General features: G+C 43.3%; 1 protein-coding gene across 15 annotated transcripts in view; it reads right to left on the bottom strand.

Moving 5' to 3' along the window:
- si:ch211-278a6.1 (SRC kinase signaling inhibitor 1) overlaps nt 1-25260 on the bottom strand; it is a 95795-nt gene that overhangs the window by 14347 nt on the left and 56188 nt on the right. For 4 of the 15 annotated variants that reach the window (XM_046416605.1, XM_046416614.1, XM_046416608.1 and 1 more), the window contains exons 2-11: nt 22810-23156; nt 16804-16830; nt 9323-9518; nt 8536-8547; nt 7837-8132; nt 4999-5822; nt 4698-4799; nt 4166-4293; nt 2682-2702; nt 1876-2036 (exon numbers count right to left, since the gene is read on the bottom strand). In XM_046416605.1, coding sequence (XP_046272561.1) covers nt 1876-2036; nt 2682-2702; nt 4166-4293; nt 4698-4799; nt 4999-5822; nt 7837-8132; nt 8536-8547; nt 9323-9518; nt 16804-16830; nt 22810-23133 — 2091 coding nt within the window. In that variant the 5' untranslated portion in view covers nt 23134-23156. Of the gene's footprint in view, nt 1-1875; nt 2037-2681; nt 2703-4165; nt 4294-4697; nt 4800-4998; nt 5823-7836; nt 8133-8535; nt 8548-9322; nt 9519-16803; nt 16831-19700; nt 20040-21187; nt 21290-22809; nt 23157-24054; nt 24085-25260 lie in introns of those variants that run through there. The other 11 variants (XM_046416606.1, XM_046416612.1, XM_046416619.1 and 8 more) reach the window with 11 other exon arrangements.

The following is a 25260-nucleotide window of genomic DNA, read 5'->3' as shown; positions in this document are numbered from 1 at the left end:
GTGCAGAGGTCACACTTGGGCACACATACAGGTAAACAGCAAAGTGTCCTCTCTGGGTACAGAACAGCCTTGGCTGTTTTGATCCCTGTCTCACCGCTCAGCCAGTTCAAGAAGCCCTTGTGACTGCTGTCAGAGAAAGAAAAAGCACTGCATCTGTCAGTCGCATTACTCTCACTGTCCTTTTTCATCCCCCGCTAAACACTCGGATTGTCTCCTCCACCACAAAAAGCATTTATCTCAGCATCTCCTCCTGACTCCTCCTACATTAACCAATAAATGGAATCATCTGATTCTGCACACGCCGTGATATTCGGCATCTCTATAAAATACCATGCGACGTGAGACAAACTTTTGTCTTTCACACATTCAGTTCAGTCAGTATTATTATTATACTTACTTACTCAAAAGGTAACAGTTTCCTAAATGTGTCATGCAGTTCAGCTATGAGAACGTGCAGGAGTTATTTACCGTAGGCAAGGTATTGAAGTGAGGATCAAATGAACATCAAAGCCACTGCTCAAGCATAAATATACGAGCTGAAATACGGCACAGTATACATTACCGGCACACTTACCACTGCATGTAGAAAACAGAAACATTTCAGATACTGGAGACAATTTTAGCTGTTTCTGCTAACTAACAATCTGTGGACCTCGGCACCAAAATCAAACCAGATGCAGAGCACATAATGCGATCACACAATCTGACTTCATTTGCATGTCAACAGTGACACAGGGAATCTCTGTTAGTATGTCATTCAGACCAATCAAAATGATGCTACTTGATGCAAACGACTGGAGTCACTTCAACCTGTTGGCACAGCTACGCTGTACAATCCACTGAACACATTGTGCCGCAGCTTTCACAGGGAGCACTAATGAGTCACAGTTAATGTTCTGTCTGTGGTTTAGAGCAATTATTGCTTTAGAATTCAATTTATAAATGTACGTTTTGAATGCTTTGAGAGCTACAAACAAAACTCCATTTGTGGCATTTTTAAATATTGCTGCAAATGGCAGCTGGCATTTATGAACGCTGCCCCATATGGCTGCACACAATGACTGTCAGATTTTTTTTATTCTGAGAATAACAGTATGGAAACAAAATATGCAGCACGACTACACATTACTGGAATGATTCTTTACATTAGCCGTAATAAGCTCAGTTTTCTTTTGCTTGTTGTCTTAATCTTCCACGGTTGGGTATTTATATTTCTCTCTTATGTTGCTTATGTTATGTTGCTCATATCATTCTGACTGTGTGAGCGAACATGGGTACAGGAGGAGTAGAGGTGTCCATGTAGATTAAATGTAATTGATATGTATATCTATATATGCTTACATCTCACCAGTGTAAACACATGCCCACAGAGACACACACCAAAGAATAAACTGCAGCTGGCATCAGGTGTGGTAACACACTCACTGCAAGTAAGTACGTTCAGGTGCAAAGGCTTCCCCTTGCAACATTGTTTATATATGCCAGCTGATGATATTAAACTTTGTTAAAAGGAAGGTAAAAAGAGACAAATTATAAACTGGAATATCATGGAAATACCTGAACAAATAAAAATATGCACTGATCAGCCGCAACATTAATACCACCTGTGTGATATTTTGTAGATCTCCCTTGTGCAGCCAAAACAGCTCTGACCTGTCAGGGGAAGGGACACAGCACCTCTGGGGGTGTTTTGTGGTCACTGGCACTATGCATTTCACCAGTGGTTTGGTCAGTGGTTTGAATGTTGTGGCTGATTGGTGTATATAAGCATTACTAGATAACAAAAATGTTAGAGAGAGATTTTTTCTATATATAATGCCAGAGAACAATCTCTTTAAAACATGTCAGATAAATGGATAGATAGCCTATCCATACCTGTGTCTTGCGCAGCTGGGTGAGCTGTTTGCGCAGGTCAATGGCGCTTTGTTGCAGGCCGTTCAGGTGGAGCTGCATCTGCAAGCGGCTGACGCTGTTGACCTGGGTTGTGTTAGAAGGTGGCGGTGGCATCAGAGCTAGAGGTGCTGATGGGGTATGAGCTGCCAATCACAGAGCAGGACACGGGGAGGGTCAGCAGGAGGTCGTTGGGAGACAAATTGGTTAGTTTGTTGGGCTTTGCGCCAACATGGCACACAGTACAAACATGAACACACACGCAGCATAAAGGCCCAAAGAAACAAAGTACATATGCAGAAAATCTGGGCACACACACACACTGGAACAAATACAGTGTGTTAATGCAAAAACGCGCCATATTCACAAAACTCTAATAGCCCACTGAGCTCATGCTATTAGTGAGTAGAATAGAAGTCCCATTAGTCTATTCAGTAGTGACACAGGGGGGATAACCATGCTCTCCTCTTAACACAGAGCTTTGTGAGTATGGCCACTGACTTCCCAGCCATTCTGACACACACTCACATACTACTCACCAACTCCGTGACAAAGCAACTTTCTGAAATTCCCAAAGGAAAAAACCAAGCAAAAATTCAAAAAGTAGAAATAGATACAAGGCGAGCAGAGTCTGCTCTCCCGGGAAAACCACCAAGGGGGGAAAACGTGAGGACAGACACCGCCAGATCCCCAGCACCATACACCCATACAGAGAGCAGTGACCCATAGGAGATAGGATAGGATAGGATAGGAGAAATAAAAAGGGCGATAGAGAAGGAGATGGCAACTACCTTTCTGCTTCAGCCGTCCAGCTGGAATATAGAAAGAGTGAGCCAGTTACCAAGAAATTAATGAGAGGCTGATAGAGAGACTCTGAAGGAGAGGAAAGTCTTAAAAGTTCATTTTTACACAATGATGGTCATTTAACTACAGCACAGAAAATGACTCTGCTGATGGCTTAGTCTTTGGCAGTGTATCAATTTGTGAGGAGGCAACAAAGACAGTGTCCTCACACTGGCCCTGTGACAGTCTGGCCTCAGAAGGTTTGTTTGTGCCAAAATGGAGCCAAAAAAACAAAAAATGAATAGAAAGGAGAAAAAAAGGACAACAACAACAACAATGAGAGGAATAAGTGAAAAGCAGGAAGAGGATTTTATTCAGCAATGCTTCAGGCTACACCTGTTGAAAATATTTTAAAAAGTCTACACTGGAAAATGTTTGTTTTGTCAGTTAAAGTCACAGCAAGTGAAACATAAAACTCATTCCCTGTATATCCAGTACGAAGACAGATGTAAGCGAAAAAATACACCTTCCAAATACTTCAAAGCTGTCTGTCTTATTACCTCGCCAAGAAGGTTATGTTAACTGTCTTGTATGTTTAACAACTTTTAAAAGCTTCAAGCTGTTGGAAGGTATATTTTTTTATTTTTGACGGAGCTTCGCCAGCATTTCCCCCTTGCTTTAGTATTTGTGCTGAGGGAGGCTAAAAACTCCTCCACACTGAACAAATTGATGAAATGAATACTTTCCTCAGCTGACCGAGTGTGATAATACTTTCCCAGGTATTAAAGTCTTAAGGTGGTCCCCAAATTTAACAAATCTAGAAAGTGGAATTGGCAAGCCATATTTTAGGGATTTTCGAGTCATTTAGAAAGAAACTTCAATAGTCAGAGAAAATAGTCAAAGAAAAACAGAAAATGAAGTAGAAATCATGCCTAATTTCTCAGTAAGTGTTTAAGAGTGTATTCACACCTGTTTGGTTCAGTTAAATTGAACTTTGGTGTGTTTTCCTGTTTAGTTGTCTTCTTTTGGGCTGGCTTTGAAAGCTGTCAATAGCTGTCAGAGTTGGCATGGTGTGGCGTATGTTTGTTGTCTGGAAGTATATGGACCTACCATGGCACATTTTGCTAGTGTTTAAATAACTCTCACCATGATTTCCAAAGCTTAACAACTATTAAAACTATCTGCTGATATTGAACTGTTCAGAAAGCGATCTTATAACTAAGGACAGGTGATAAAGGCTGCAGCTTCCTGGCCTGGTAGCATGTTGCCCATCCTCCCATTGTGAGAGCTGTCAGGTAAATGCAACAGCAGGAAATCACCATCCTGGCTTGTTTGTGTCCGTTATCCTCTGTAAATCCTGTTGAACTGTCTTCAGGAAAATTGAAAGGTCAAAGAATTCCTTAAAGGTTAGCAGAGATTAGCATGGCTGCAGTGTTAGTAACAAGAAGGCTTGTGAGTTCGGTACACGGGTCAATTAAGCTGCTGTACTCACTTCCAGTGGCGGAGCCGTCACTGTTGGTTTCGGTCTTCTCGCTGGAAGAGAAAGGTAATGGCCGTGAGAACTCCGTCCCTTGGTCCGGAGGGCAACCCGCCATCATGCAGAGACGCAGCAGGCCGCATCTGAGGATCAACGGCCACAGGGCAAGGCAATTACAGTGCTAACGCTAACAGCACTACTCTTGAACACTGTTAAACTGCTTGCATTGACAACTTATCTTCTTTTTAAGAAGCCCCTGTTGTGTTCAATGTGAGGGTGATGTGATAGCAATGTTTAATGTAATGAGGAACTATATTGAAAAGCTATCTCACACACCTCTATGTATCAATAGCACTGTGCCCCGCACCTAATGTTTATTGCTCTGTACTTCTGCTGTGCTCACACTACGTAATGTAGCACCATGGAGCTGATACTGGCTTTGGTAATAGCCTGCTGCTGTTCCTGTCGATAATGCTGTCTATGCGTCTGAGCTGAAGCTGTGTCTGCGTGTTTCAGAGGGTTAATGGGGTATAATGGTGAGTCTTACGTGCTGTCACTGTCTGGTGCTCTGGTCAGCACACTCTGGACCAGACCAGTAAGGCTGGCAATCTGTTTCTCCATTGCCTCCATACGCTCCAGACGATGATCCCTGCAAAGGACGTACAGACATATCACCAAACGCTGTGCGCACTAAAGCAAATGCAGACATAGAAACACTTACAGCAAAATAACCAGGATGTTGAGCAGATAATTGTGTTCATGCAAGGCTCTATTTATCAAACAAAAAAAAAAGACCTTCCTTGAACAGGACAACCTTTATGGCATTCACCACACAGTCTTATACCGACCTGCTACTGTCGGAGTCTTGCCCAGACATCGAAGAACCAAAGCCAGCAGATGCCCTGCCTCCCTCCCCAGGGCCGGCTGTGAGACACAGAGGCTCTGAACTGGAGCTGGGCCTCGACTTGGGGCTCTCCACAAACACAGAAGAAGAGGTTGAGTCCTTGCGGAAGGTCTGCCTGATGGGTGAAGCTCTGCTAGGTGAGCTGGAATACGAGTCCCTGTCCCTCAGCTGCATGTCTGGGATTTTCTGCGGTGATGAGGGTGGCATGCGAAAACCCATGCCTAGCGTGGCTGAGGAGTATGTGTCAGAATAGAGCGAACCTCCAGGCTTGTACAGGGGGTCCTCCAGGTCTCCCTGAAGAGCAGCAGCTGAGTAGGTGCTGAGTGAACGCACAGAGCCACGTCGGTACAGGCCACTAGAAACAGGGAAGCTAAAGGGGTCACCGATGGTTGCTAACGACTGGGTGGAGGCAATGCTGAGGCGGCCCTCATGCATCAGGCTGTAGGGATCTGCATAAAGCCCCTCATTCTTCATCAGTGCCATGTTTTTTGCAGGACCCTCATCATCAGGCTTGACATCACGGCGCTCCAGGATGGCGCTGGGCGAGGGAGACAGTACTGCATTGGCACCATGGCTGGCTGAGGGATGGTGGGGATGTCGGGGCTGTTCAAGCTGGGGATGGGAACCAGCAAAGGACGGTGGACGCCCACCACTGTAAGACAGGCGTGAGCGGGACGGAGAGCCAGAGGACGCTGAGGCCGTAGAAGATGGGAGGGTGTTTAGGCGGCGAGTTGGGGAGGAGTCACGAGAGGAGTACACCATCTCCCTCTGAAACAAACAAATGAACAAGCAGGGATGAGGGTTACCATGGAGACCTACGGATGAGAGCGCTGTGTTTCCCGTGTGTCAGATTGACATGAAGTTGACTGAGCTCTGAGTGACACAGACGGCCTGTCGCACTCAGCAAATGCCAAAAGAGTATGAGGAATTTCTCAAAAGACAAATTGTTTGTCAAATCGCCCTTACAGGCAAATGACAGAATGAAAGAAAGTGAACATTGTCTGGCCAATATGGAAAGATTTAGTGAGGTCAGACACACAACACTGTCATCTTGCATTCCTTTTCCTTCTCCCATCCACAAATTACTATCATTACATTTCTAGGATTCATTACGATCTCACAGCTGAATATATCCATTCATTCTATTTAGTAGAGGGGTGACACCATTGAACATGCATGTTTAAACCAAAACTACCTCTTTTTGCCAAAAAACAGTTACTGCCACATAACCACTATGTGAACCATATTTATTTTACTTATCTTATTTTGTTTTACCTTATTCTATTTTATTCTACTATTATATGTTACTCGTTCTTACGTTCTATGTATGCACCAATCACCAAGACAAATTCCTAGTAATGTGAAACCTCTTCACTTACATGGCAATAAAGACGATTCTGATTCTGATTCTGATTGTTGCCTACCTCAAAACAGTTTTTTCAACCTTCTCATATGGCACAGTGTGATGAGCACAGAAAATACTGGAGTAAGGCACAAAAAATTGTGTGGCTGAGTGTTAACGCCCAGGGGCAAATACCTATGCATACTGTAGATAGTTCCTAGTGCTCCAGTTTCCCACACCAACAAAATCATGTATGTCAGGGTAATTCTCCTATCTGTGACCGTGACCACGGCACAGGGTTAGAACTGGAGTTGGTCCCCAGGCACAACACAATGCTCTTAGTACTTAAGATGGATTAGATGCAGATTTTTAAAACTTCACTATAAATTGTTCTGTGTAGGATTGTGTATGTGACAGTAAAATTAAACGTGAACTCTGGTTTGCTTTGATTGATTTGGTATATTCAAACAGCTATGCACGGTCATCTGTACGGACAAGACATAAACAAGCAACAAAACTGAACAGAAAGCAACACAGCTTAAGCATCAAGTTCCTGCACAAGTCAGCTTGAGACACACAACATGCACAGGAGCAAATTCATGGCAAAAATGCTGCCTTTGCTTAGTCTCCAGCTGCTATAAAGAAGAGATGGACCGTGCATCTCATCATGTGTAACTGACGATTATTGGTTGTGCCCAATAAATCTGTTTCTTAAAATCATGCCTCCAAGAAATCTTGCCATCAAACTCAGTTTAAGGGTATATTAAAATGTATACACAGGTGTTGGTTGTGTCTTGACATACTGTTTCGTTTCTATTTCGTCAATACACAGACGCAAGCAAGCATGGAAGCCTGCACAAACACATGAAACATACGGGACAGTACATGCACACACAGGCATAATTGGCGTTTTTCACTGCCTGTTTGCATGGTTAATAGCTCTTATATTCTCAGCATTGTGTGAATAATACAGATGGTAAACAGGGTTTTGTATAAAATAATTTAAAAAAGGTCTCCCTCAGGCTTCCTTGATCTTCACTGAAGCAGAAATAGCTTTGGATGTTAAAATATGCTCATTTCACAGAGGAACATTGTTCTCTGGTGTCTGCACAGCAACAGATGGCCTACTTGAAGATAAGAAAATACACTTCCAGAAGGAATACCTGTTAAATTACTAACCCACATACACTGCAACAGCCTGTCAAAATTATAAAATAAAATGAAATAAAAAAAAAAGAAGAAGAAGAAGAAAAAAAAACACTTGCCCCGCCAGAGAAGCACACTGTTCCTCTTTATGTTGAGGCACAGAGCTGTAGGAGCTCTCACTGACATCTCAGTTGTCAAACATCAGACTAGCAGGAGACCAGACAGCATTCTTTCTCTAAAATAACCCAGTTTGCCCTCTTCACCTCCCCACTCCCCCAGCTCCCTTCTGCTTACCCTCAGGTCTCCGTTAGCCAGGTGTGCAGCAGCAGGGTAGGAGGCGTAGATGGGTTCTTTACGGTAAATCTTGATGATGCTGCGGTCCTGGATGTCCCGGACGTCCTCCAGCTCATAGAAGACATTGCGTGCCTCATCCTTGATCAAAATGGCTGTGTTGGGTGACTTCAGCATACCTGCTGTCAACTTCTGAGGGAACATGTGCACAATGAGAGCGTGGAGCGTATCCAGGCTGCTCAGCTCGTGAGTGATGTGCACCCGACGTGTCTCATCTCCATACTGCAGGAAGAGCACGCCTAAAAGAGAGAGGCGAGGGAGGTCCATAGCTTTAGTGGATAGAAATAATAAATAGCAAAGCAGTTCTGTCAAATCTTGTGGCTTTTTGACATTTTGAAAGGTATAATGTTTGCTTTTTGGTATACAAGATGCAGATAATGATTGTTATCATCGGATATCAGCACAAAAAGTCAATGTGAGACGTGGGCTGTGGTCGCTGGGTGAGAATTCACTGATATGGAAAGAAAGCAGCCTGGCAAAGGCTGGATTTTTGCTACAACTTTTTAAAGAAAAGATGTACTTCTTGTCAACAATCAATTGCAATAATGGATATCAAATTACCCCAAAATAGCCCCACTTCATGAAAAACTTTGTCAGATGCTGCAACCCTCGATTTTTTGAGTAAAGATGAGCCTGACTAACCTGAATATTCATCTTCATACACCGTGGGACAAACAAAAAAGAACAAACAAAGCAAAGAAAGACCAGTGATTAAAAGTCAAACAAAACAAGTAAGTGAGATATTGCAGATGAGTAGGGGAGAGAAGAAAACAAAGAGATTGGTTAGTAAAAAGACATGCAGAGAGGAGGGACTGGAGAATCTAACTGTGCCTGAACTCATCAGTAACTTCAGTAACTCCAATTTTGTCTTTACGGCTACATTTTACATCACTGTACCTGAACTAACACCACATCTTGGTCTTTCTGAGTCTGGGCCAGCATCAAACTAAACCTCTCTACACTCCCAGAGCCCTTCTGAAGAAAACATGTCCTGCAGTTGCAGAAGAATAAACCCTCAGTCCCACATGGTTAACATATGCATGCAATATTACAGTCAAATGAAGTAACCAAAACAGCTACCTAAACACTTTAATAATCCCATATTAGATATAATATACTATATTTCAAGTTCTTAGTCTACCTGTGCAGATGTCACGAAAGGTTTGTTTAGACAGTATGAATGAATATATTGTGTTCCTGTTGTGTGTGCACTGAAAAACACCAACTTGTCATACATTCTCGCTCAGATCACTACTCTGCTCTGTAGTACAGCAGTTACACTAAACTGGCTATAACACCTCCTCCCATTCTCTGTAAGCACATTGGTTCACATCACCAGCTACATGAGGTAAACAGACAGCTGCAAATCTGCCTCAAGTTCGACCGGCCTGTTGTGACAGAACTTGACAGCAGTGCTTCGGATCTTAACCTGGTGATCGTAGCTTATTCTGGCTGGCAGAGCGGGATAGCGGCAGGCTCTGGCGAAATCGGTTCATCCGGTTGAACCCAAGGGGGATGTCGGCTTCTGACATGGTTTCCAAGGATTCAGCGGAGGCAAAGGAGAGCTTGGCGGCCTGGTCGGCAAGCCCAGACTGTGTAGACTGGGAATGCCGTGGACTGCGGCTCTGCGGGAGGACGGGATACACAAAGACACACAATCATTTATTAAGAGGTGAAATTCAGGTGAGGAGAATGGATTGGACAGGGCTGACGAAGTAAGACCAACTGGAAAAGAGACAGTAAGCACACAGTGAGACATCACACAATGAAGCACATAACAAGATTAACAAGACCTTAACAATGCTTCAGCTACCAGCCATTCATGAAGAATTACTTGCATCACAGTATCTGACATAAGCTCAATGCTACAGCAGAAAAGCACAATATAGTTGTGCTCAAATGGCACAGCACTCTGCGGTATCAGCCACCACGAATTACCTGGGGTGGATCAGGAGAAAAATTCACCGGAAATCATGCACCTGCTCAGCGTGAGCCGTGTCAAGTTTGCTCGACTGTGCACACCTCCCACATGGCCTCAGCCAACCTCTTGTCCCTGTGCTTCTACAAACTTTAAATGAGCGCTTGTGGGATGGGAGGAGAAGCTCATGCAAATCCTGGAGATGTCACTGTGGCTTTAGCCTGCTGGCCTATGCCCAGACGTCTCTCGTTGAAACACTGAGCTCACTGAACTGGCTCCCTCATCTCCTCCAACTCAGAGGCTGCTGTAATGAGCTCCCAGAATGCTGTCTGCCGATTGTTTGGATGGCGAAGGCAGACACATCCTTAGCCACAGTACAGTAGCTTTGCCTGTCTTCTCCTCCTTGCACCATGAACACAAGTTTCCCCCTCCCTTTCCAAGTATTTTGTTCTCTCCCTTCACTGCCTGAGTCAAACTGCAACATGGATCTACTGTGGCTTTTGTTAATGTATTATTTAATTAATGCGAGAGTCTGACAGAGGACACACAGATGGCCTTCTCTGTGCTCAGTGACTCTCAGCAGAACTACACTCATACGCCCATTTAGGATTTTGTTAATTGGGCAATAAGAGAACAAGTGATACTGTACAGTAACCCAGGGCTCCAATCACTGAACCACTTTTTAGAATTCATTTATTGTTGAAGCAATAAAATGTAGAATAAAAAAAAAAATCAGATGTCCAAGTTATTCAGTTCACAAAGATGTGAATCAGAGAAAATCAACACACACAAATAAATACTGATCTTGAGTTATGAATTTATTTATTTATTTATTTTTTGTAGCACCACAAGCCAAGTGCCCTATAGTTCCTTTTATATATATATATTATTATTATTATATAAGGCAGACATCACTACAGCTAATATCCAACAATGTGGACTGAGAAATAGCACTACAAGTAAGAGGTTAAATACATATTGATTTTGGTGTGAACCATCCTTTTAACAGGTAGCATTCTGTGATTATGAGCTGGTTAGCATAGTGATGTTAACAATTAGCTCAGAGCACCACTGTGTCTGTGCAGAGCCTCATGGAGTCACTAGCATGGATAAATGGATCATCATGTAATTTCTGCTATTATTTGTGACCTGATCTTTAAACTACCTGCAATAACATGCACTAAGCATGTTAGAAACTGACATCAGGACTGAGAAACAGTACAAACCTTTTCATAACGTACTCTCCTTCTGGCACTGTAATGTATAATTCAGTCACACACACTCACACACACATACACATAGAATGATAGTGGTGGTGTCCAGTGATAGTGGTGGCAGACAGTGTCTGAGCACGCAGAGAGACGGTGATGCTGACAGATGACCCCCACCGTGTTTTCTAATAGGGTCATTTATCTAAACTGTGACCACACTGAACAAAAACAGGGAACGGCACCACAGGAGCGGCACATACTGCAGTGTGTCATATTCTGGCCAGCTACAGTGGGACATGAAAGGCGTAAGGGGGTCAGATAGTATACAAAGTAAGGCTAGAGTTCCATAGATTTTCACCCCATCTCAGTGTGGTGCCTTTGTTCTATTCTCTTTAGGTTTCACCAATTTTGAAAAAGCCAAAGTTATGAAGGCAGTATTTTCATATAAACCTGTTTCCCAACAACGGTCATTGGAGTGTAACTCACAAATAAAAGAAAATGTGATAATTTGCTAACACTTCTTGACATGCACTCAATTGAAAACAGCACAAAAACAATACATTTAGTGTTTTAGGTTCACTGACTTGTCTAAGTATATGCTTATTCTGAATTTGGCCCCAGCAACACAACCAACAAGGGACTGGGAAAGCTGTGGTAAACAGGTGATAGCATCACGACTGAATGTAAAGGGGCAAAAGGCTCAGTTGTACACAAGCAAGAAGGGGACGAGGCTCACCACTTAATTATTACTACACGCGCTTAGGAACATTACCTAAAAGCACTGCCAGTGAATATCAACCAATCCCTTTTTCAGCACATTATGAATCACCTTCTCAGTGCCATTAAAAAAAGATGGGTGATAAAACTTCAGAGAAATAACACCCAGAAATAACAACTTCAGTTATAAAGTATCAGCTTTCATTATGAATAGAAAAGTCTGAAAAGACCGCCAAGTCTAAAATACACCAGGAGTATCTGTTCATTTTTTCCTGCACAGCTACTTGTGCATGTGAAAATTTTATTTCAAGGTGAAACAACCTTGCTGGAGCTTTCTATGAAAAGGAAAAGGGAACTGAGAATATGATGCTCCAAGACTAAGCTCGCTTCTCACAGCGTCTGCACACTCATGTCAGAATTTCTGAACTAGCTGATAAAATCTGTGCGGGGAAAGTAAGTAATGTTCTAGTCTTTCTACAAGCTGCTGAACAAGTTACAATTAAACCCAAATGTATGTAAGAGTGTAAGCTTACCGCAGCTGTCGTTACATATACTCTGAGTCAGCTTGCTTTGTTACAACAGGCTCCAAACACTGACTTCCATATTGGTGGTTTATGTGCTAAGAAAACTGAAAATGTATCTCTGCAGTAATTTTACATTGTAAATGTTATATGTGAACACACCATCTGGTCATACATCTGGTCCTTCTAGACATGCCAGTGTTGCACATGATGGCGTTCACAGCCTCCTTTGAGGAAAACTGGTTCTCCTTCTTCTTATTTTCCCTCTACACCCCCTCTCACACCCACCCTCCCATCTCCACCTTTTCTTTCACAGTGATCTAGACTTTTTCAACAGCACTCAATTACTGTCGAGAACACTACACTGTTAGAAGGGTGCGGTGGAAGAGAAGAATAGGAATGGGAACAGAGTGATCTTACACGAAACAGAAGCGAATGGAGTGGAAAGCGGGACACGGCAGCCTGACAACAGACCTTAGGCTACAAACTGCATTAAACTCAGTGCAACCTCCCACCTTGTTGTTTCTTGTTTTGCTTGCACACACACAAATATGAACACATTCACACACACATGCTGAGATGTTCTGTTTTAAGGTCAAGTGACAGTAGCCTTGGTGTATGGCTTTTCGTGTCTGAGAGAGAACATCTTATCAAATTCCATCTGACACGTCAATGCTGTGTTGCTTAGTTGGCTAACCTCTTCACCTTGTATAAACAGAGAACTTCTGAGCTTCTCTTCACTATACGTGTTAACTTAAAAACTGATTTGCAGTTGCACTCACAGAAGCAGTTTTAAACATAATGTCTCTCGGCCATTTAAATGTATTTGTGACCTATTCAGAAAAGAAGTTTTAAGAATGACTTAAAGTCACGAGCTCTGGCCAACTTCCTGAACCTTCACTGATCTGGCTCTCTGGCGGATTGCATGTCAGAAATTCAGGTCGAGTGGTCTCGCAGTTTGAGCAGCTCCATTGTCCAATTTCCCTCATGGCTATTGTCAAAAGATCTGTTGTAAACTGCACTGAGCTTGTTTTAACATTATTGATATTATTCAGTATTATTATTTAAGACTGCTGCAATATAAATTGGGGACTCTGATGCAGAGCAAACAGACAGAATTGACTAGTTGCAACTGCCACTGGGCAAAACTGACCCAGGGATTTGGGGGAGTGGGGGGTGGCCTCAATTGACTGTTGAGACCAGTCAATGGAACTCATACAGTGTGAGCATAAAAACTGCAGGTTGTGCCCACACAGAAAGGCAGATTAAGAGCAGTGAACACATCATACAATATGAGCAGAAATGTAATGTCTGCTCAGCTGACGTTAAGGCAAATTTAAGCTGTGAAATATCAGCATTTTCACGTGACATTCTTGCACATACAACAAGTAAAGCAGCAAACATGGCTGAACGACACCCCATATGCCACAAACATAATAGCAAGTCTGTAACCGTCTAGGTTGTGTTTTTGACAATTGGTATTAAATATGAGAGTTAAATGCTTAAGAAATAACATGTGCTGACCACACAATTTCCGAAGTTTTCCCTGATTGTGATAATTTCCATGTTAAGCGATATGACATTCTGCTGGGCTTGAACACAGAGAGAATATACATCAGCCAGAAATGTCAAAGACAGCTTGATGTGTGTGAAATGACAATGAAGTGTTTGGCTCCTGGGCATTACTTGAGAGACAGGTGTTAAATAGTTAATATCACAACCCCCACACCTCAACATCATCTCTTCTATCATTTTTTTCTCAAGCTTTTCTTTCCGTTTTCTCCTTCTAATGATATCTTTCTCCTCCTCAGCAGCTTGTGTCTGTCTTTGACTCCAGTCGTCTGTCTTCCTCTCCTTACTATTTATCCCCTGTCACTCAGCTGTCCTCTCCCACCACTCCCAAAGCTCACTTCTGATTCTTGCTGAGCTGCTTTATGTCAATGCGTCTGCCTCCACCTCAGACTCCAGTGGAAGAGGCCAAAGCCGCATGCAGGTGCCACGACTGTGCTGTTGCTGTCTGCATTTGAGGATCTTGAGTCTGCATTTTCTCCTTCTATCCATAACCTCTTCTTCACAGATCTCACTTTTAGAAAAAGTAGAGAGAAAACAGCCCCTTAACACTAGTCTGTCTCTCGCTTGTCTTTGTCTCCTCCACCACCATCATTATTTCACTCTTGTCCGCCAATCTCCTGCTTGGACACACAATCCACAACCTCCCAATGCCTCTCGGGTCCTGTCTATTTAGAATACCAGGAGTCATCAATGCATGGAACAAATTGCTCTGCAAAAATTGCTGTGAATTGTGTGTCGATGCAATTGGTTTGTTCGAGAGGAGAAGGAACACAATGGGGTTTCTCTTCCAGAGATGATGGCTGAGATTGCTAGTTGAGATTCTCTGTTCCCATAGAACACAGAGAAACAGTAGCCTGAAGACATGGCGAGAAACTGTGTGTCGCAGACTGTCTCTTTAGATATACGCCAACTCACATTTCTCCAGTCCAATACCTGCAACTGTCATCAATAAGATACAAAAAAGTGTCTGTATGCTAGCGATATACATAATTTTTACACAAGTTGAAAAAAAAAAAAAAAAGCGTAGTACAATCCTGATAGTAGTTTCATTTAGTGTTTATTTTCAGCAGGCAGGCAAATCCAGAGAGTCAAGCTTAGATTAGAGCTGGTGGGATGAGGGAGTAGGACGGGGCTTTCAGAAGCTTTAGTGTGAAATGAAGAAAATTGAGCAAGATGAGGTGTCAACATAAAAGGTGTCAACAACAGTATACGTGCTGAAAGCAAATAGCTTCAGATCTTTTTACCAATGGACCATTTTTGCTTGTTTCAGTCTACATTTTATTACTGCAGCAGCACCTTATGGGACCAGTATATAAATTCAAAGTTTCTCTCTGCAGTGATTAATCAACACTCAACACTGACTCACACTTATTAGAGATGTAACAATGAGATGGTGATTTATTTTGATTGAATATCAATTGTTTAAGTTAACCTTTTCATTTCTCTGTACTGTAACTTGAATAGCTTTGAGCTCTGAACAAAAAGTTCAGACAAAATATCTGAAGGAATCCACTTGGCTGTAACACAGTTTATATTGAGCATTTCACTTTTTTTGACACTTCTTTTTCAGTCTTGCTGCAGCTCTACTATACTGCTCATCCGTCAGGATCCCAGCTGGCTGGGGGGGGGGGGGGTACACCCCGGACTGGTCGACAGTCAATCACAGGGTTGACACACAAAGACAAACAACCACGCACTCACACACGCACACCTAGGGGCAATGTAGAGTAGCCAATTAACCTAACGTGCATGTTTTTGGGATTGTGGCTCGAGGAAGCCAGAGTACCCAGAGGAAACCCACGCAGGCACAGCGACAGTGCTAATCACTGCACCAGCTCTGCTATTTTTAAGGTCAAAATTTGATCATTTTCAGTATTGCTGGAAAAAAAATTCTTTAACAAATAAACATCAGAGTGCATTTGACGTTTAAAGCTTATCTTTTATACTAACATACCAACAATGTCTTGAAAGGCTGAAAGTCCTGCAGAGCTAAAATTGTTGTGTAACAGATTTAAATTCCATTTCATATCGCTCTTTTTAAGATAAGATGGATGAGAAAATCCTTTATTAGTCCTGCAGTGGGGAAATTCACAATTGTTTTGTTTGAGGTTAAGGTACTTGTGGGAGTGGAGAATAAATTGCTTAGCCTTCCCCATGAGTCAGGGCATATGGCGACTGATATTCAGTGACATTTCCTTGCCCTGTCCAAATGATATTGTGAGCAGGGATTTGGGGAAGGCTACACTGCAGATAAGCCCTGCTGGGCTCAACACACACACAAACAAATCAATAAGTTCTTCTTTATTTCTGTTTGCACGGCATACATACCTGCTCTCCTCTCTGATGTGTAATGCCACAATAAAGTGATACATATTACAACACAGCTAACAAATAACCTGAACTCTTCAAATGCAGCATAAGTGATAATATGCTTTCAATGTGCCTCAATTTCAGACTTCTCCAGTAACCCATATTTCCTGTCTGCAACCTGTGGATAAAACACATTCAGAGGTCCAACTATGACTCAGGTCTCTGTGCTAATGTCAAAGCATTATTTCAGTAATGCCTCAGCAGCACGTCTGAAACGTCTTCTTAATGTCTCAGTCAGTCTGAGTAATACTTCAGCAAGGTCACATGGCTTCTAGCCATTAATGCTAGCTGAGTGAGGTATCATAAATCCCGAGAGAATCGTCTTCAGCAGATTAAATGGAGCTGGGGAAGTTTAAGCTGTCGCCACCCCTGACACCTCTGCCACCACAACCATCACACACACACACACACACACACACACACACACACACACACAAGCCAAGAGATGCCGAGTGAGCTGGGTGCTGGATGAGCCCGAGGACCAGGAAGACAGGCTGATGCCAGAGGAGTCTGGTGTGATTCCCCCAGCACAGAAGACACACACACACACAAACACAATAGACAGAAGAAAAACAAACGCACAGGGACACACAGCACTGACCTTAAAGCTCCAATAGTTGGGCTGTTGCTGTGGAGCACATGAAGGACAAAAGAGGGAAGGGAGAGAGACAGATTAAGAAAAGTTAGATAGTTAAAAGCTCACTGACAAAAAGAAACCACTGTTAAAAAAATGGTGCACAGAACAAGCCGGACTGTGGAGAACATGAAGACGGGTGCGTTAAATAAAAATACGATGTATTGTCTCCAAAAAAAAATTCATTATCAGCTGTAATTTCCTAAACCATTCTTTTCTGACAGGTGATATATGAAACTCATTAATATTGCTGACAGCTTCATCTAATTCGACTACCTAAACCACAATCTTTAAGTCTGATTGGTGTTAATGGAAGGGCTGACTGTGTTTTGCAGGCGTCAGGTTACAGCGCACCTGAAACAAGATTGTGCTGTTGGCTGCAACCGGCGAATAGGAGGAAATGAAAAGAGTGAAATCAAATCAAACAGCAGCCCACTCTGTTGTTGCGACATTGGCCTCTTTCCCAGACTTCTCCACCACAGGCAGGCAGGCAACCGCTCTGTCTCCTCCTCGCTCTCTGCTGTCTGTTTCGTTCTGCATCCACCTGCCGTGATGTTTCCACGTGAGCCTCACCTGCTTGTTTTCACCAACCAGCCCCTGCTGTATCTCTAATCTGCACATTTGCCCTTCCTGTTCGTTCTGTCATGTGTGAAAAAAAAGGTACTTGCATGTTGGTCAAGGCCTCAGGAAGCGTGCTTTCCATTAAAACATAATGACCCTCCCAGTCCAAGACACCGATGGCCCTGAAATACCTCAAAATTACATGGAAAATTAAAAAAAAGATTGCGCAGAGTTCATGAAATTTAACTCTAATCCAAATTCTTATTCTAGTTCTTATTCTTATCTGCAGGCAATTTTGAGTCCATTCAGCCTCCATTCTGCAGCAGCCGCATTACACTCCTGGCGCAGGGATGGAAAAAAAGTGACAGGCCAGGTTTGATTTATGATAGTTGGCGGTTTTTCATTATAAGCCTTCCAACTGTCGCAACAAAAGCTTAGATTACTTCAGTAAACACGGACATCAGAGGAAGCATTTATAAGTGATTATTACCATATTTTAATCCACTCTTTCACTTAACGTTCCCTTTCGGCCTTAATGCCAATTTTTGACACTCTCCCTCATTTAGTTATGCACGACTTCTCACTCGGTTGTGATACAACATTTGGGGTTATAATCATACTAATCCATTGTGATGGCTGGCCAAGAAGAACCTGAGCCACAGTTAAGGGTCATAGGGTCTCACTTGGTGTAACCATTTACAGATTTTACACAGGCTGGAGCTGTGTCCCACTTCCATAGTACACATAGTACTCTGCATGTACAACACTGGCTCCAAAAAGGTTGGGACAGGGGCATGTTTCCCATTGTGCAACATCTAATTTTCTTTTAACGCTACTCTTTTCTACTCTTTTAACGATGTGTTTGGAAACTGGGACAACACTAACTGTTTAAATTTTTCTCATTTTTTGTTTGATATACAACTTCTGTTGCTCAGCAGTTCATGGCTTTTGTTGTCATATTTTGCACTTCTTGATGTACCACGCATTTTCAGTGGGGCAGGTCTGGACTGCAGCTGGCCCAGTATAGTATACAGTATAGTATGTAACACAGATAAATCTGGCCTAGTAGGGGATGTCCCTGACAAAGACGCTGTCTCGATGGCAGCCCACATTGCTCCAAAACTTGTACGCTCCTCTCAGCATTAATGGTGTCTTCATAGATATGCAAGTTACCCATGAGCTTAGTGGTAAGAGTCTGAATGGCCTTTTTCCTCTTAAGCCCAGACTACGGGACATTTCCAAAAACAATCTGAAATGTGCACTTATCACTTTCCACAGCACACTTTTCCACTTTGCCAGAACGAGTCTTTATTTATAAAAAAAAACAACAAAGCTCAGTTCAGTTTGAACATTAAATACCGTGTCTTTGTACCGAATTCAACTGTGCTACACACTAATTTTTGGGAGTTAGTACGCAAGAAATCAGTTGCAGTTTTGTGCACATTTGAGATGATAGAAAACACATGCAGACTGCAATGACACTGATAATGTCATTAATGACACAACAGTTGTGCTGTTGTTGTTAATTACACTGCGACATTATAGAATGACACTTCCTGAAGCTGTTTTACCACCATCTGCAATTAGTTTTCTTTTCCACTGTTAGAGTATACATTATTTATCACTTTTGCAGCATGAATGCACCACATACTGTAAACCTAGAAGTAATACTAGTAGTATTAGAAGAAATTAACAGTATGGAGAGGTGACATAGCATAACATAGCATGTTGTATAATGAAAGTAGGAGCTGGTCACAATAACAGAAACAAAATGCAGGCCATTACAGCTCTAATGGGTTGAATTAACACCTATGTAAAATCAGACGGTAGTTATTCCAAAGCATGTTACTGTGTCTTATTCTGTCCAGCAAATAATGTGTGGCTGATGCAAAGGGAACTTGTGCTCTACATCATTTTAAATGTTAAAAAATACAGTGCATATATCTGGGAGCGCCTCACCTCACTGGCACTGAGACAAGTGGGACACTCAAAATGATATGGAGCATAATCTCAACCCACACTTCCCTTTCCCCCTTAAGCATATACAATTCTATCAACGTATGTCAAAGCAGTTATTATTAAAGACAACTCTTTGATGTGGCACAGAGGAGAATTTTTCTCTCCTGCTAAGCTGGATTTTTAATGCTATATAATGTCGCTTTCCAGTGAAAATCATGCACAGCTAAACTCTGTAAGATTAAACTCTATGATTGGTTAATTTCATAATTAAAAAACACCTAAAAAGCCCAGATTACCTCGAAAATGCATTATAACATAGCTCAAAACAAGGCTGTTTGTCTTACTTCATAGGTGAGTGAGATCAGAATCTCTAAAACTCGGTATGTCCTCTCTCAGAAAGCCAGTTTTCAGCCGCACTCAGGGGTGAGAAGTCATGGGTAAACTGGGTCACATTCAGGGATAAGATAATACACGGCTTTTTCAGGCTGGACTGGTATTGGCCTTCACTACCTGATCATGTGTCAGTCATTCATTCTGCCTGCCAGTAAAGCTTCGTCCTTGACTATGTGTTGAACTGACAGCGGCTCAGGGGCACCATTGACGCGTTATAAATAATCGCTGTTCACTTGTTCAGACAACGTTAATGATTTTAGTTTCGCACAAAGCTAAATGACTCTGAGGGCCGGCTTTAATGGTGCAGAAGTGATTTGTGGTCTTGTGTGTCTGTCTCTTGCCAGTGTTTCTCTGTTTGTTGCTTTAATGAGGCTTACTCACAGTTCCCAGGTAGAGTAAACACATTCATTCTACGCCGCCTTGTGTTGCTTTAACCGTTGCTCCGCTGACAGCCCCAGATACACTGAACCTGGACTTTGAGATGCAAACACTGCACTGGGACAGGGTGAGAGAAAAACTGCGGGGGACTGTCTCAACGTATGTTATCACTCCAGGACAAATCTTCTTCCTGACAATCATTATTGCAACTAATGTACTTCTTCTGTGCAGATATTATATTCAAGAACTCTTTTAATACTGTCAGTCGTTATCACACTAAATCATTCAGCATAATCCCAAACGACCCCAAAACTCTTGACTGAGGCTCTAATACTTGGCTCAAATGTACTTCATTTTTAACCTCCTGTTGAATTAAATATGCTGAGAGCCCCAAGGAGACAGTGTTACAGATGTATGTTGAAGAAGTCAGATTAAACTTGGGGCTGAGGGACTAAGTGCATTCCTGACTGCTAAGTAAAGACCCTCACGTATAGATTTACACACAGGCGTGTATGTGCGCTCGCTGGAGTTGAACCACAGAGTTCCAACAGAAGGACGTAGCCTCGCAGAGCGGAGCCCTGCATTACCTGACCTGCATGTAAAGCAGTCTGCACTCACACCACCCCTCCTCCACCCACGACTCTCTCTCATGTCGTCATCGTCTCTACAACCCCCCCATCTCACTCATTTTTACCCCCGCCCCCCATCCCCCTCCAGTCTAGTTTTGGTGTCTTGACGTTATCGCAGCCTCTCTCCCTTTCTCTCTGTTTTAAAAAACACCTGCGCCCGTTCCACACAGCAAATTAATGCTCACCCAAACAAAAAGGCTCTGTGTGCAGTTTACAGTATCGTCCAGCCAGCCTTCGTCTAGTCTGGTCTTCTGCCTGCTGAGCATATGCACACCGTCACCACAACAACCACAACAAACACAACAGGCGTGGAATATAATCCCAGCTGGCTCATCCTTACCCCACACTTCCACGCACACACACACACACACACACACACCTCTCTACAACAGCCCCCTGTTTCCAGTTTCAAGCTTCCAGTCCCGTCTCACCTGCAGTGCACCTGTGCCTGTCCACCACTCCAGTCATCCCAGGCTGTCTGTCAGGTGCAGCGAATCCTCATCGTGTTTTTGCCCGTCTCTCCCTCCTTCTGCTTCTCTAACCCTCCCTCCCTCCCTCCCTCAATCTCCCTCTCTCTTCCACTCTCTCTCTCTCTGTTTCTCGCTCTCCAGTAGCACATGCAGCGGAAACTCTTTATTTAATTCATTACAACACCAGCCGATTAACTCCTTCGCAGATGGGTGGCTGGTTCCTGCTGGTGCTGGCTAATTGAACAGTGGGGCTGCTTGACTGGCTGCTGCACTCCTCTACAGCTCCTCCTTCTCCCCCCTCCCTCCTTCCTCACTGTCCATGCTCTGCACAGCCACGAGATGATAAGGAAGCCTGGGCTCTGCCGCGTCCTCCTCTGTGCACTGAAAATGCCCTGTCCACACTCCTGCCAGCAGCTTCTATTTTTTTCTGCCCTCCACTCGTTCCTCTCTCTTCTCTGTCTTCATTATTGTAGAATTCCTCTTCTCTACAAATCCTGACCTTTGCAATGTGATACCCTACTTGCCATTTATGGGAGAGGTTGCCACGGCAACCGTGGACTCCACTTGTCGTTCATCCACTCACCCTCATTCTCTCTCTGCCCCCTTTGTTTACTCCCCTCTCCCCTGATTTGTGTCTCTGTCACATCATTACACTGAATTTACTCTTTTTTTAAAACACACACACACAGCAGTGGTACTCACACAAAGAGAGTGTGTGTTGTGTGTGCTGTGTGTGTTACCGAGATAAAGAGGGAAAACTGTTGTGGCTGTAAAACTGGTCAAAGGACAAGCTTCATTTGGAGCAAAGCAGAAACATTATCCTCCAGTGTTCAGAGAGCTATACATTCAGTGTGTGTGGACTATCTAGACAAAAATATCCAGACACATCTCTTTATGGATCTGGTTTTCAGGGGTTTGGCTCAGCACCTTCCAGACATTTTGGACAATGCTATGCAGAAGGTCCTTTTCTATTCCCAGTCCACAAAACAAAGCTCCATAAAGACATGGTTGGATGAGTTTGGTGTGGAAGAACCTGACTGGTCCACACAGAGCCCTGACCTCAACCCCATCCAACACCTTTGGGATGAACTGGAGATTGTGAGCCAGGCCATTTGGTCCAACATCAGTGTGTGACCTCACAAATGCTCTACTGCAGGAATGGGCACAAATTCCCACAGAAACACTCCAACATGTTGTGGAAAGCCTTCCTAGAAGAGTGGAAGCTGTTATAGTTGCAAAGCTGTCTGTATTTATTTATTTATTTCTTGTTGGTATAATGATCATGTGTCCCAGTACTTTGGTCTGCAAAATGCACTTGAAGCCATCCAGACTTTTAAGTGTGTATGTGGTGGGTCTTTCTGTAATCACACTGATTTTAATGTGCTTTAAGACTGCTAAAAGAAACACGTACTGAGCACCAAATGAGGTGTCAAACGTGTCTCCAAATGACAGTAAAGCGATAAGAGAATGAACAAGAACATATTAATAAATAAATTAACACGAATTTGACATTGGGTTGCTATATTGTTAGACAATATTCTTTTCAAGGGAAAGCGATGTTCACGAGGAGGTGGGTTGTTTACCTGTTCTCGCGCAGACCGCTCTGATGTACCCCTCATGCTGGCGTGGGAGGGTGAGGGCGATGGCGGGTTGTGGTGGGGACTGTGATGCGGATGCTGCAGCTGCTGCTGCTGCTGGTATTTGCTCTTCAGGTGATCCATGAAAGCATCCCTCTTGCGTTCCATGTCAGCCTTGTGCAGGTTGGTCAGGGCCTCCAGGCTCTGGGCAGCGCTGACGGTGTGGCGGTGCTCCGATGTGTGTACCAGGCCCACATTGGAGAAGCGTCGACCGCTGTTCCCCAGCGTCCGGTACTCCCGTGGATACTCCAGGTCATCTGTGGAGATCATGTGACTGCCACCGCGCTCGGGATCTGAGGGACAAGGACCGAAGAGGGGAGGGGAGAATGAAGAAAAGGAAGGAAAGAAGGGACGGAAGAAGGAAGGGGTGGAAAGTGTGCAAGAAAGAGGTGAATCACCACCCACACAAGCATGCAGAGAGATTTCAAGGTGGAGACATACATACACACAAAGCAGGCGCACACACAGGTGGAAACAAATGGAGCAGAGAGTAGGAGGGTGGAAGAATAAGGCAGAACAAGGAAGGAAGAGAGAGAGAGTGAGAGAGGGAGAGAGAGAAAGAAAATGCGATGGGATGTTAGACTATTTGCCACCAGGACAGAGCGGTTCCCTGCAGAATTATTGATTTCAAGTTCTGAAGGGAAGAAAAATGAGAAAAGTAAAATGGTTCTGCAACAGATCAAAGGAAGGGGCTCAAACTGAATTTGTTTTGCTGGATATTCCATTGTGATATGGCTGTTTGTCATCTTAAGTAGCTTTTATTGTTTTCTGAGGAAGTGGAGAAAAACAAAATCCTGAACACTGAGGTGATTGAAAGTCAGACGGGAACATGAAAAAACACTTCCTTCAAAACTGTCCTTGCTCTCTCTCTTTCTCACCAACTTCTGTCCATCGATCAGAGCTTGCCGTCCATCCCTTGACACCTTCTGCCACTTTCTCTGCATATTCTCACTGTCCCTTGTCTGAAGGTTACCAATTCTGCTGTCCCTTTATAAGGAGGCGCATCACTCTGACAGCCCTTGGCCTTTTATCAGAGCTCTAACTGACAGACAACACAGCCCGAGGTGGAAGGCACACAGGATAGGGAGGGAGACAGCCGGGAGGAGACAGTATGGTTACACAAAAACTATGTGACTGGAAAAACGAATGAATTTGACAATTGAGCAGGGAGCCATTTGCCCGGTGAGTTACCTTGCTTAGGGAAACAGGCCCCGGCGTTGGCTAGAAGAGAAACATGCCAAGGGTTAATTCATGTGTTTGTGCACAGATGTGCAAGCAAACACACCAGAACACATGACCATCAGAAAAGAGCTATTGCCAAGCGATAGCACTTTCTCTGAATTACAATTACTTAATGCATTATATATGCATTATAATGTATTCATAAGGGTTAACATATGGGGAAATGGTTCACTATGAATACTAGTGCATTACAGTAAACTGTAGAATGGTAAATGAATCATATATCATGCATTTTTTTTACAAAGAAATTATTCATAAATAATTTTTAAAATCACAACACATTTATTAATATTTGACCAAATAGCAAGTTAACTCATGTAAACTTCAGACTTTAAGCAGGTACAATCAATAATCAATTCAGAGATGGGTTTAAAAACACCGGCTAAACTAGTAGCATAAAAAAGTGTGGAGGCTCAATCAGGCTTACTGAAGTGGACCATCTGTGCATTAAAGACTCATCAACAGCATTAAGATGAGCTGAGCGAGTGAGCACCGGAGGGAGGCTCATTGGGGCAGGAGCAACAAATGAACTGTTAACGAACAGTTGACATGGAGGCCCAGCTGAGCTGCAATGCTCTTCAGCGGACAAAGTTTAACGTGGAGGGAACCTGTTCAGGTGAGAAAGTCTGTGATCATTTAAACTAAGCTGCAATCAAACTGCACGCCGGTTTAAATCCCTTTCTCACACTTTTCATCCTCGGAGAGATATCGCACTCAAGTGTGCTCTGCTGTTTCGACACCATGCCCTCACAGCCACCACATTATGAAGTGCTGATAAACTGAACAGGGGTGAGGCGAAATGGACTGACCTCCTGGCTAATGGCATTAGCATTGAGCTCTCTACCGTGCACCAAGGCTGCCGGCCATATTCATCTGGCCCCCTCACAGCCTCCCAGATCTCTGGTTTACACTTCATTAGGCTGCAGATTATTGTGCATCAGCTAACAAGGACCTGACTCAAGGGCCCCATTACAATGGCTGGCAAAGCTGAGCATATGTACTACGGCTTGTTATTGTGACACAACAACAGTGAAAAGCTGAGTATGCTACATTCCTTCTAGCCAAACATAAATCTGCAAAGGGAAAGAAACCCTGCATCACCAAAACCGCATTAGTAACATTTATAGCTACCGAATTACGAAGGTTTAAGTCCAA

Source organism: Scatophagus argus, chromosome 16 (assembly GCF_020382885.2).
Source record: "Scatophagus argus isolate fScaArg1 chromosome 16, fScaArg1.pri, whole genome shotgun sequence".
NCBI lineage: Eukaryota > Metazoa > Chordata > Actinopteri > Scatophagidae > Scatophagus > Scatophagus argus.
This window is presented reverse-complemented; position numbering and strand designations above follow the sequence as displayed.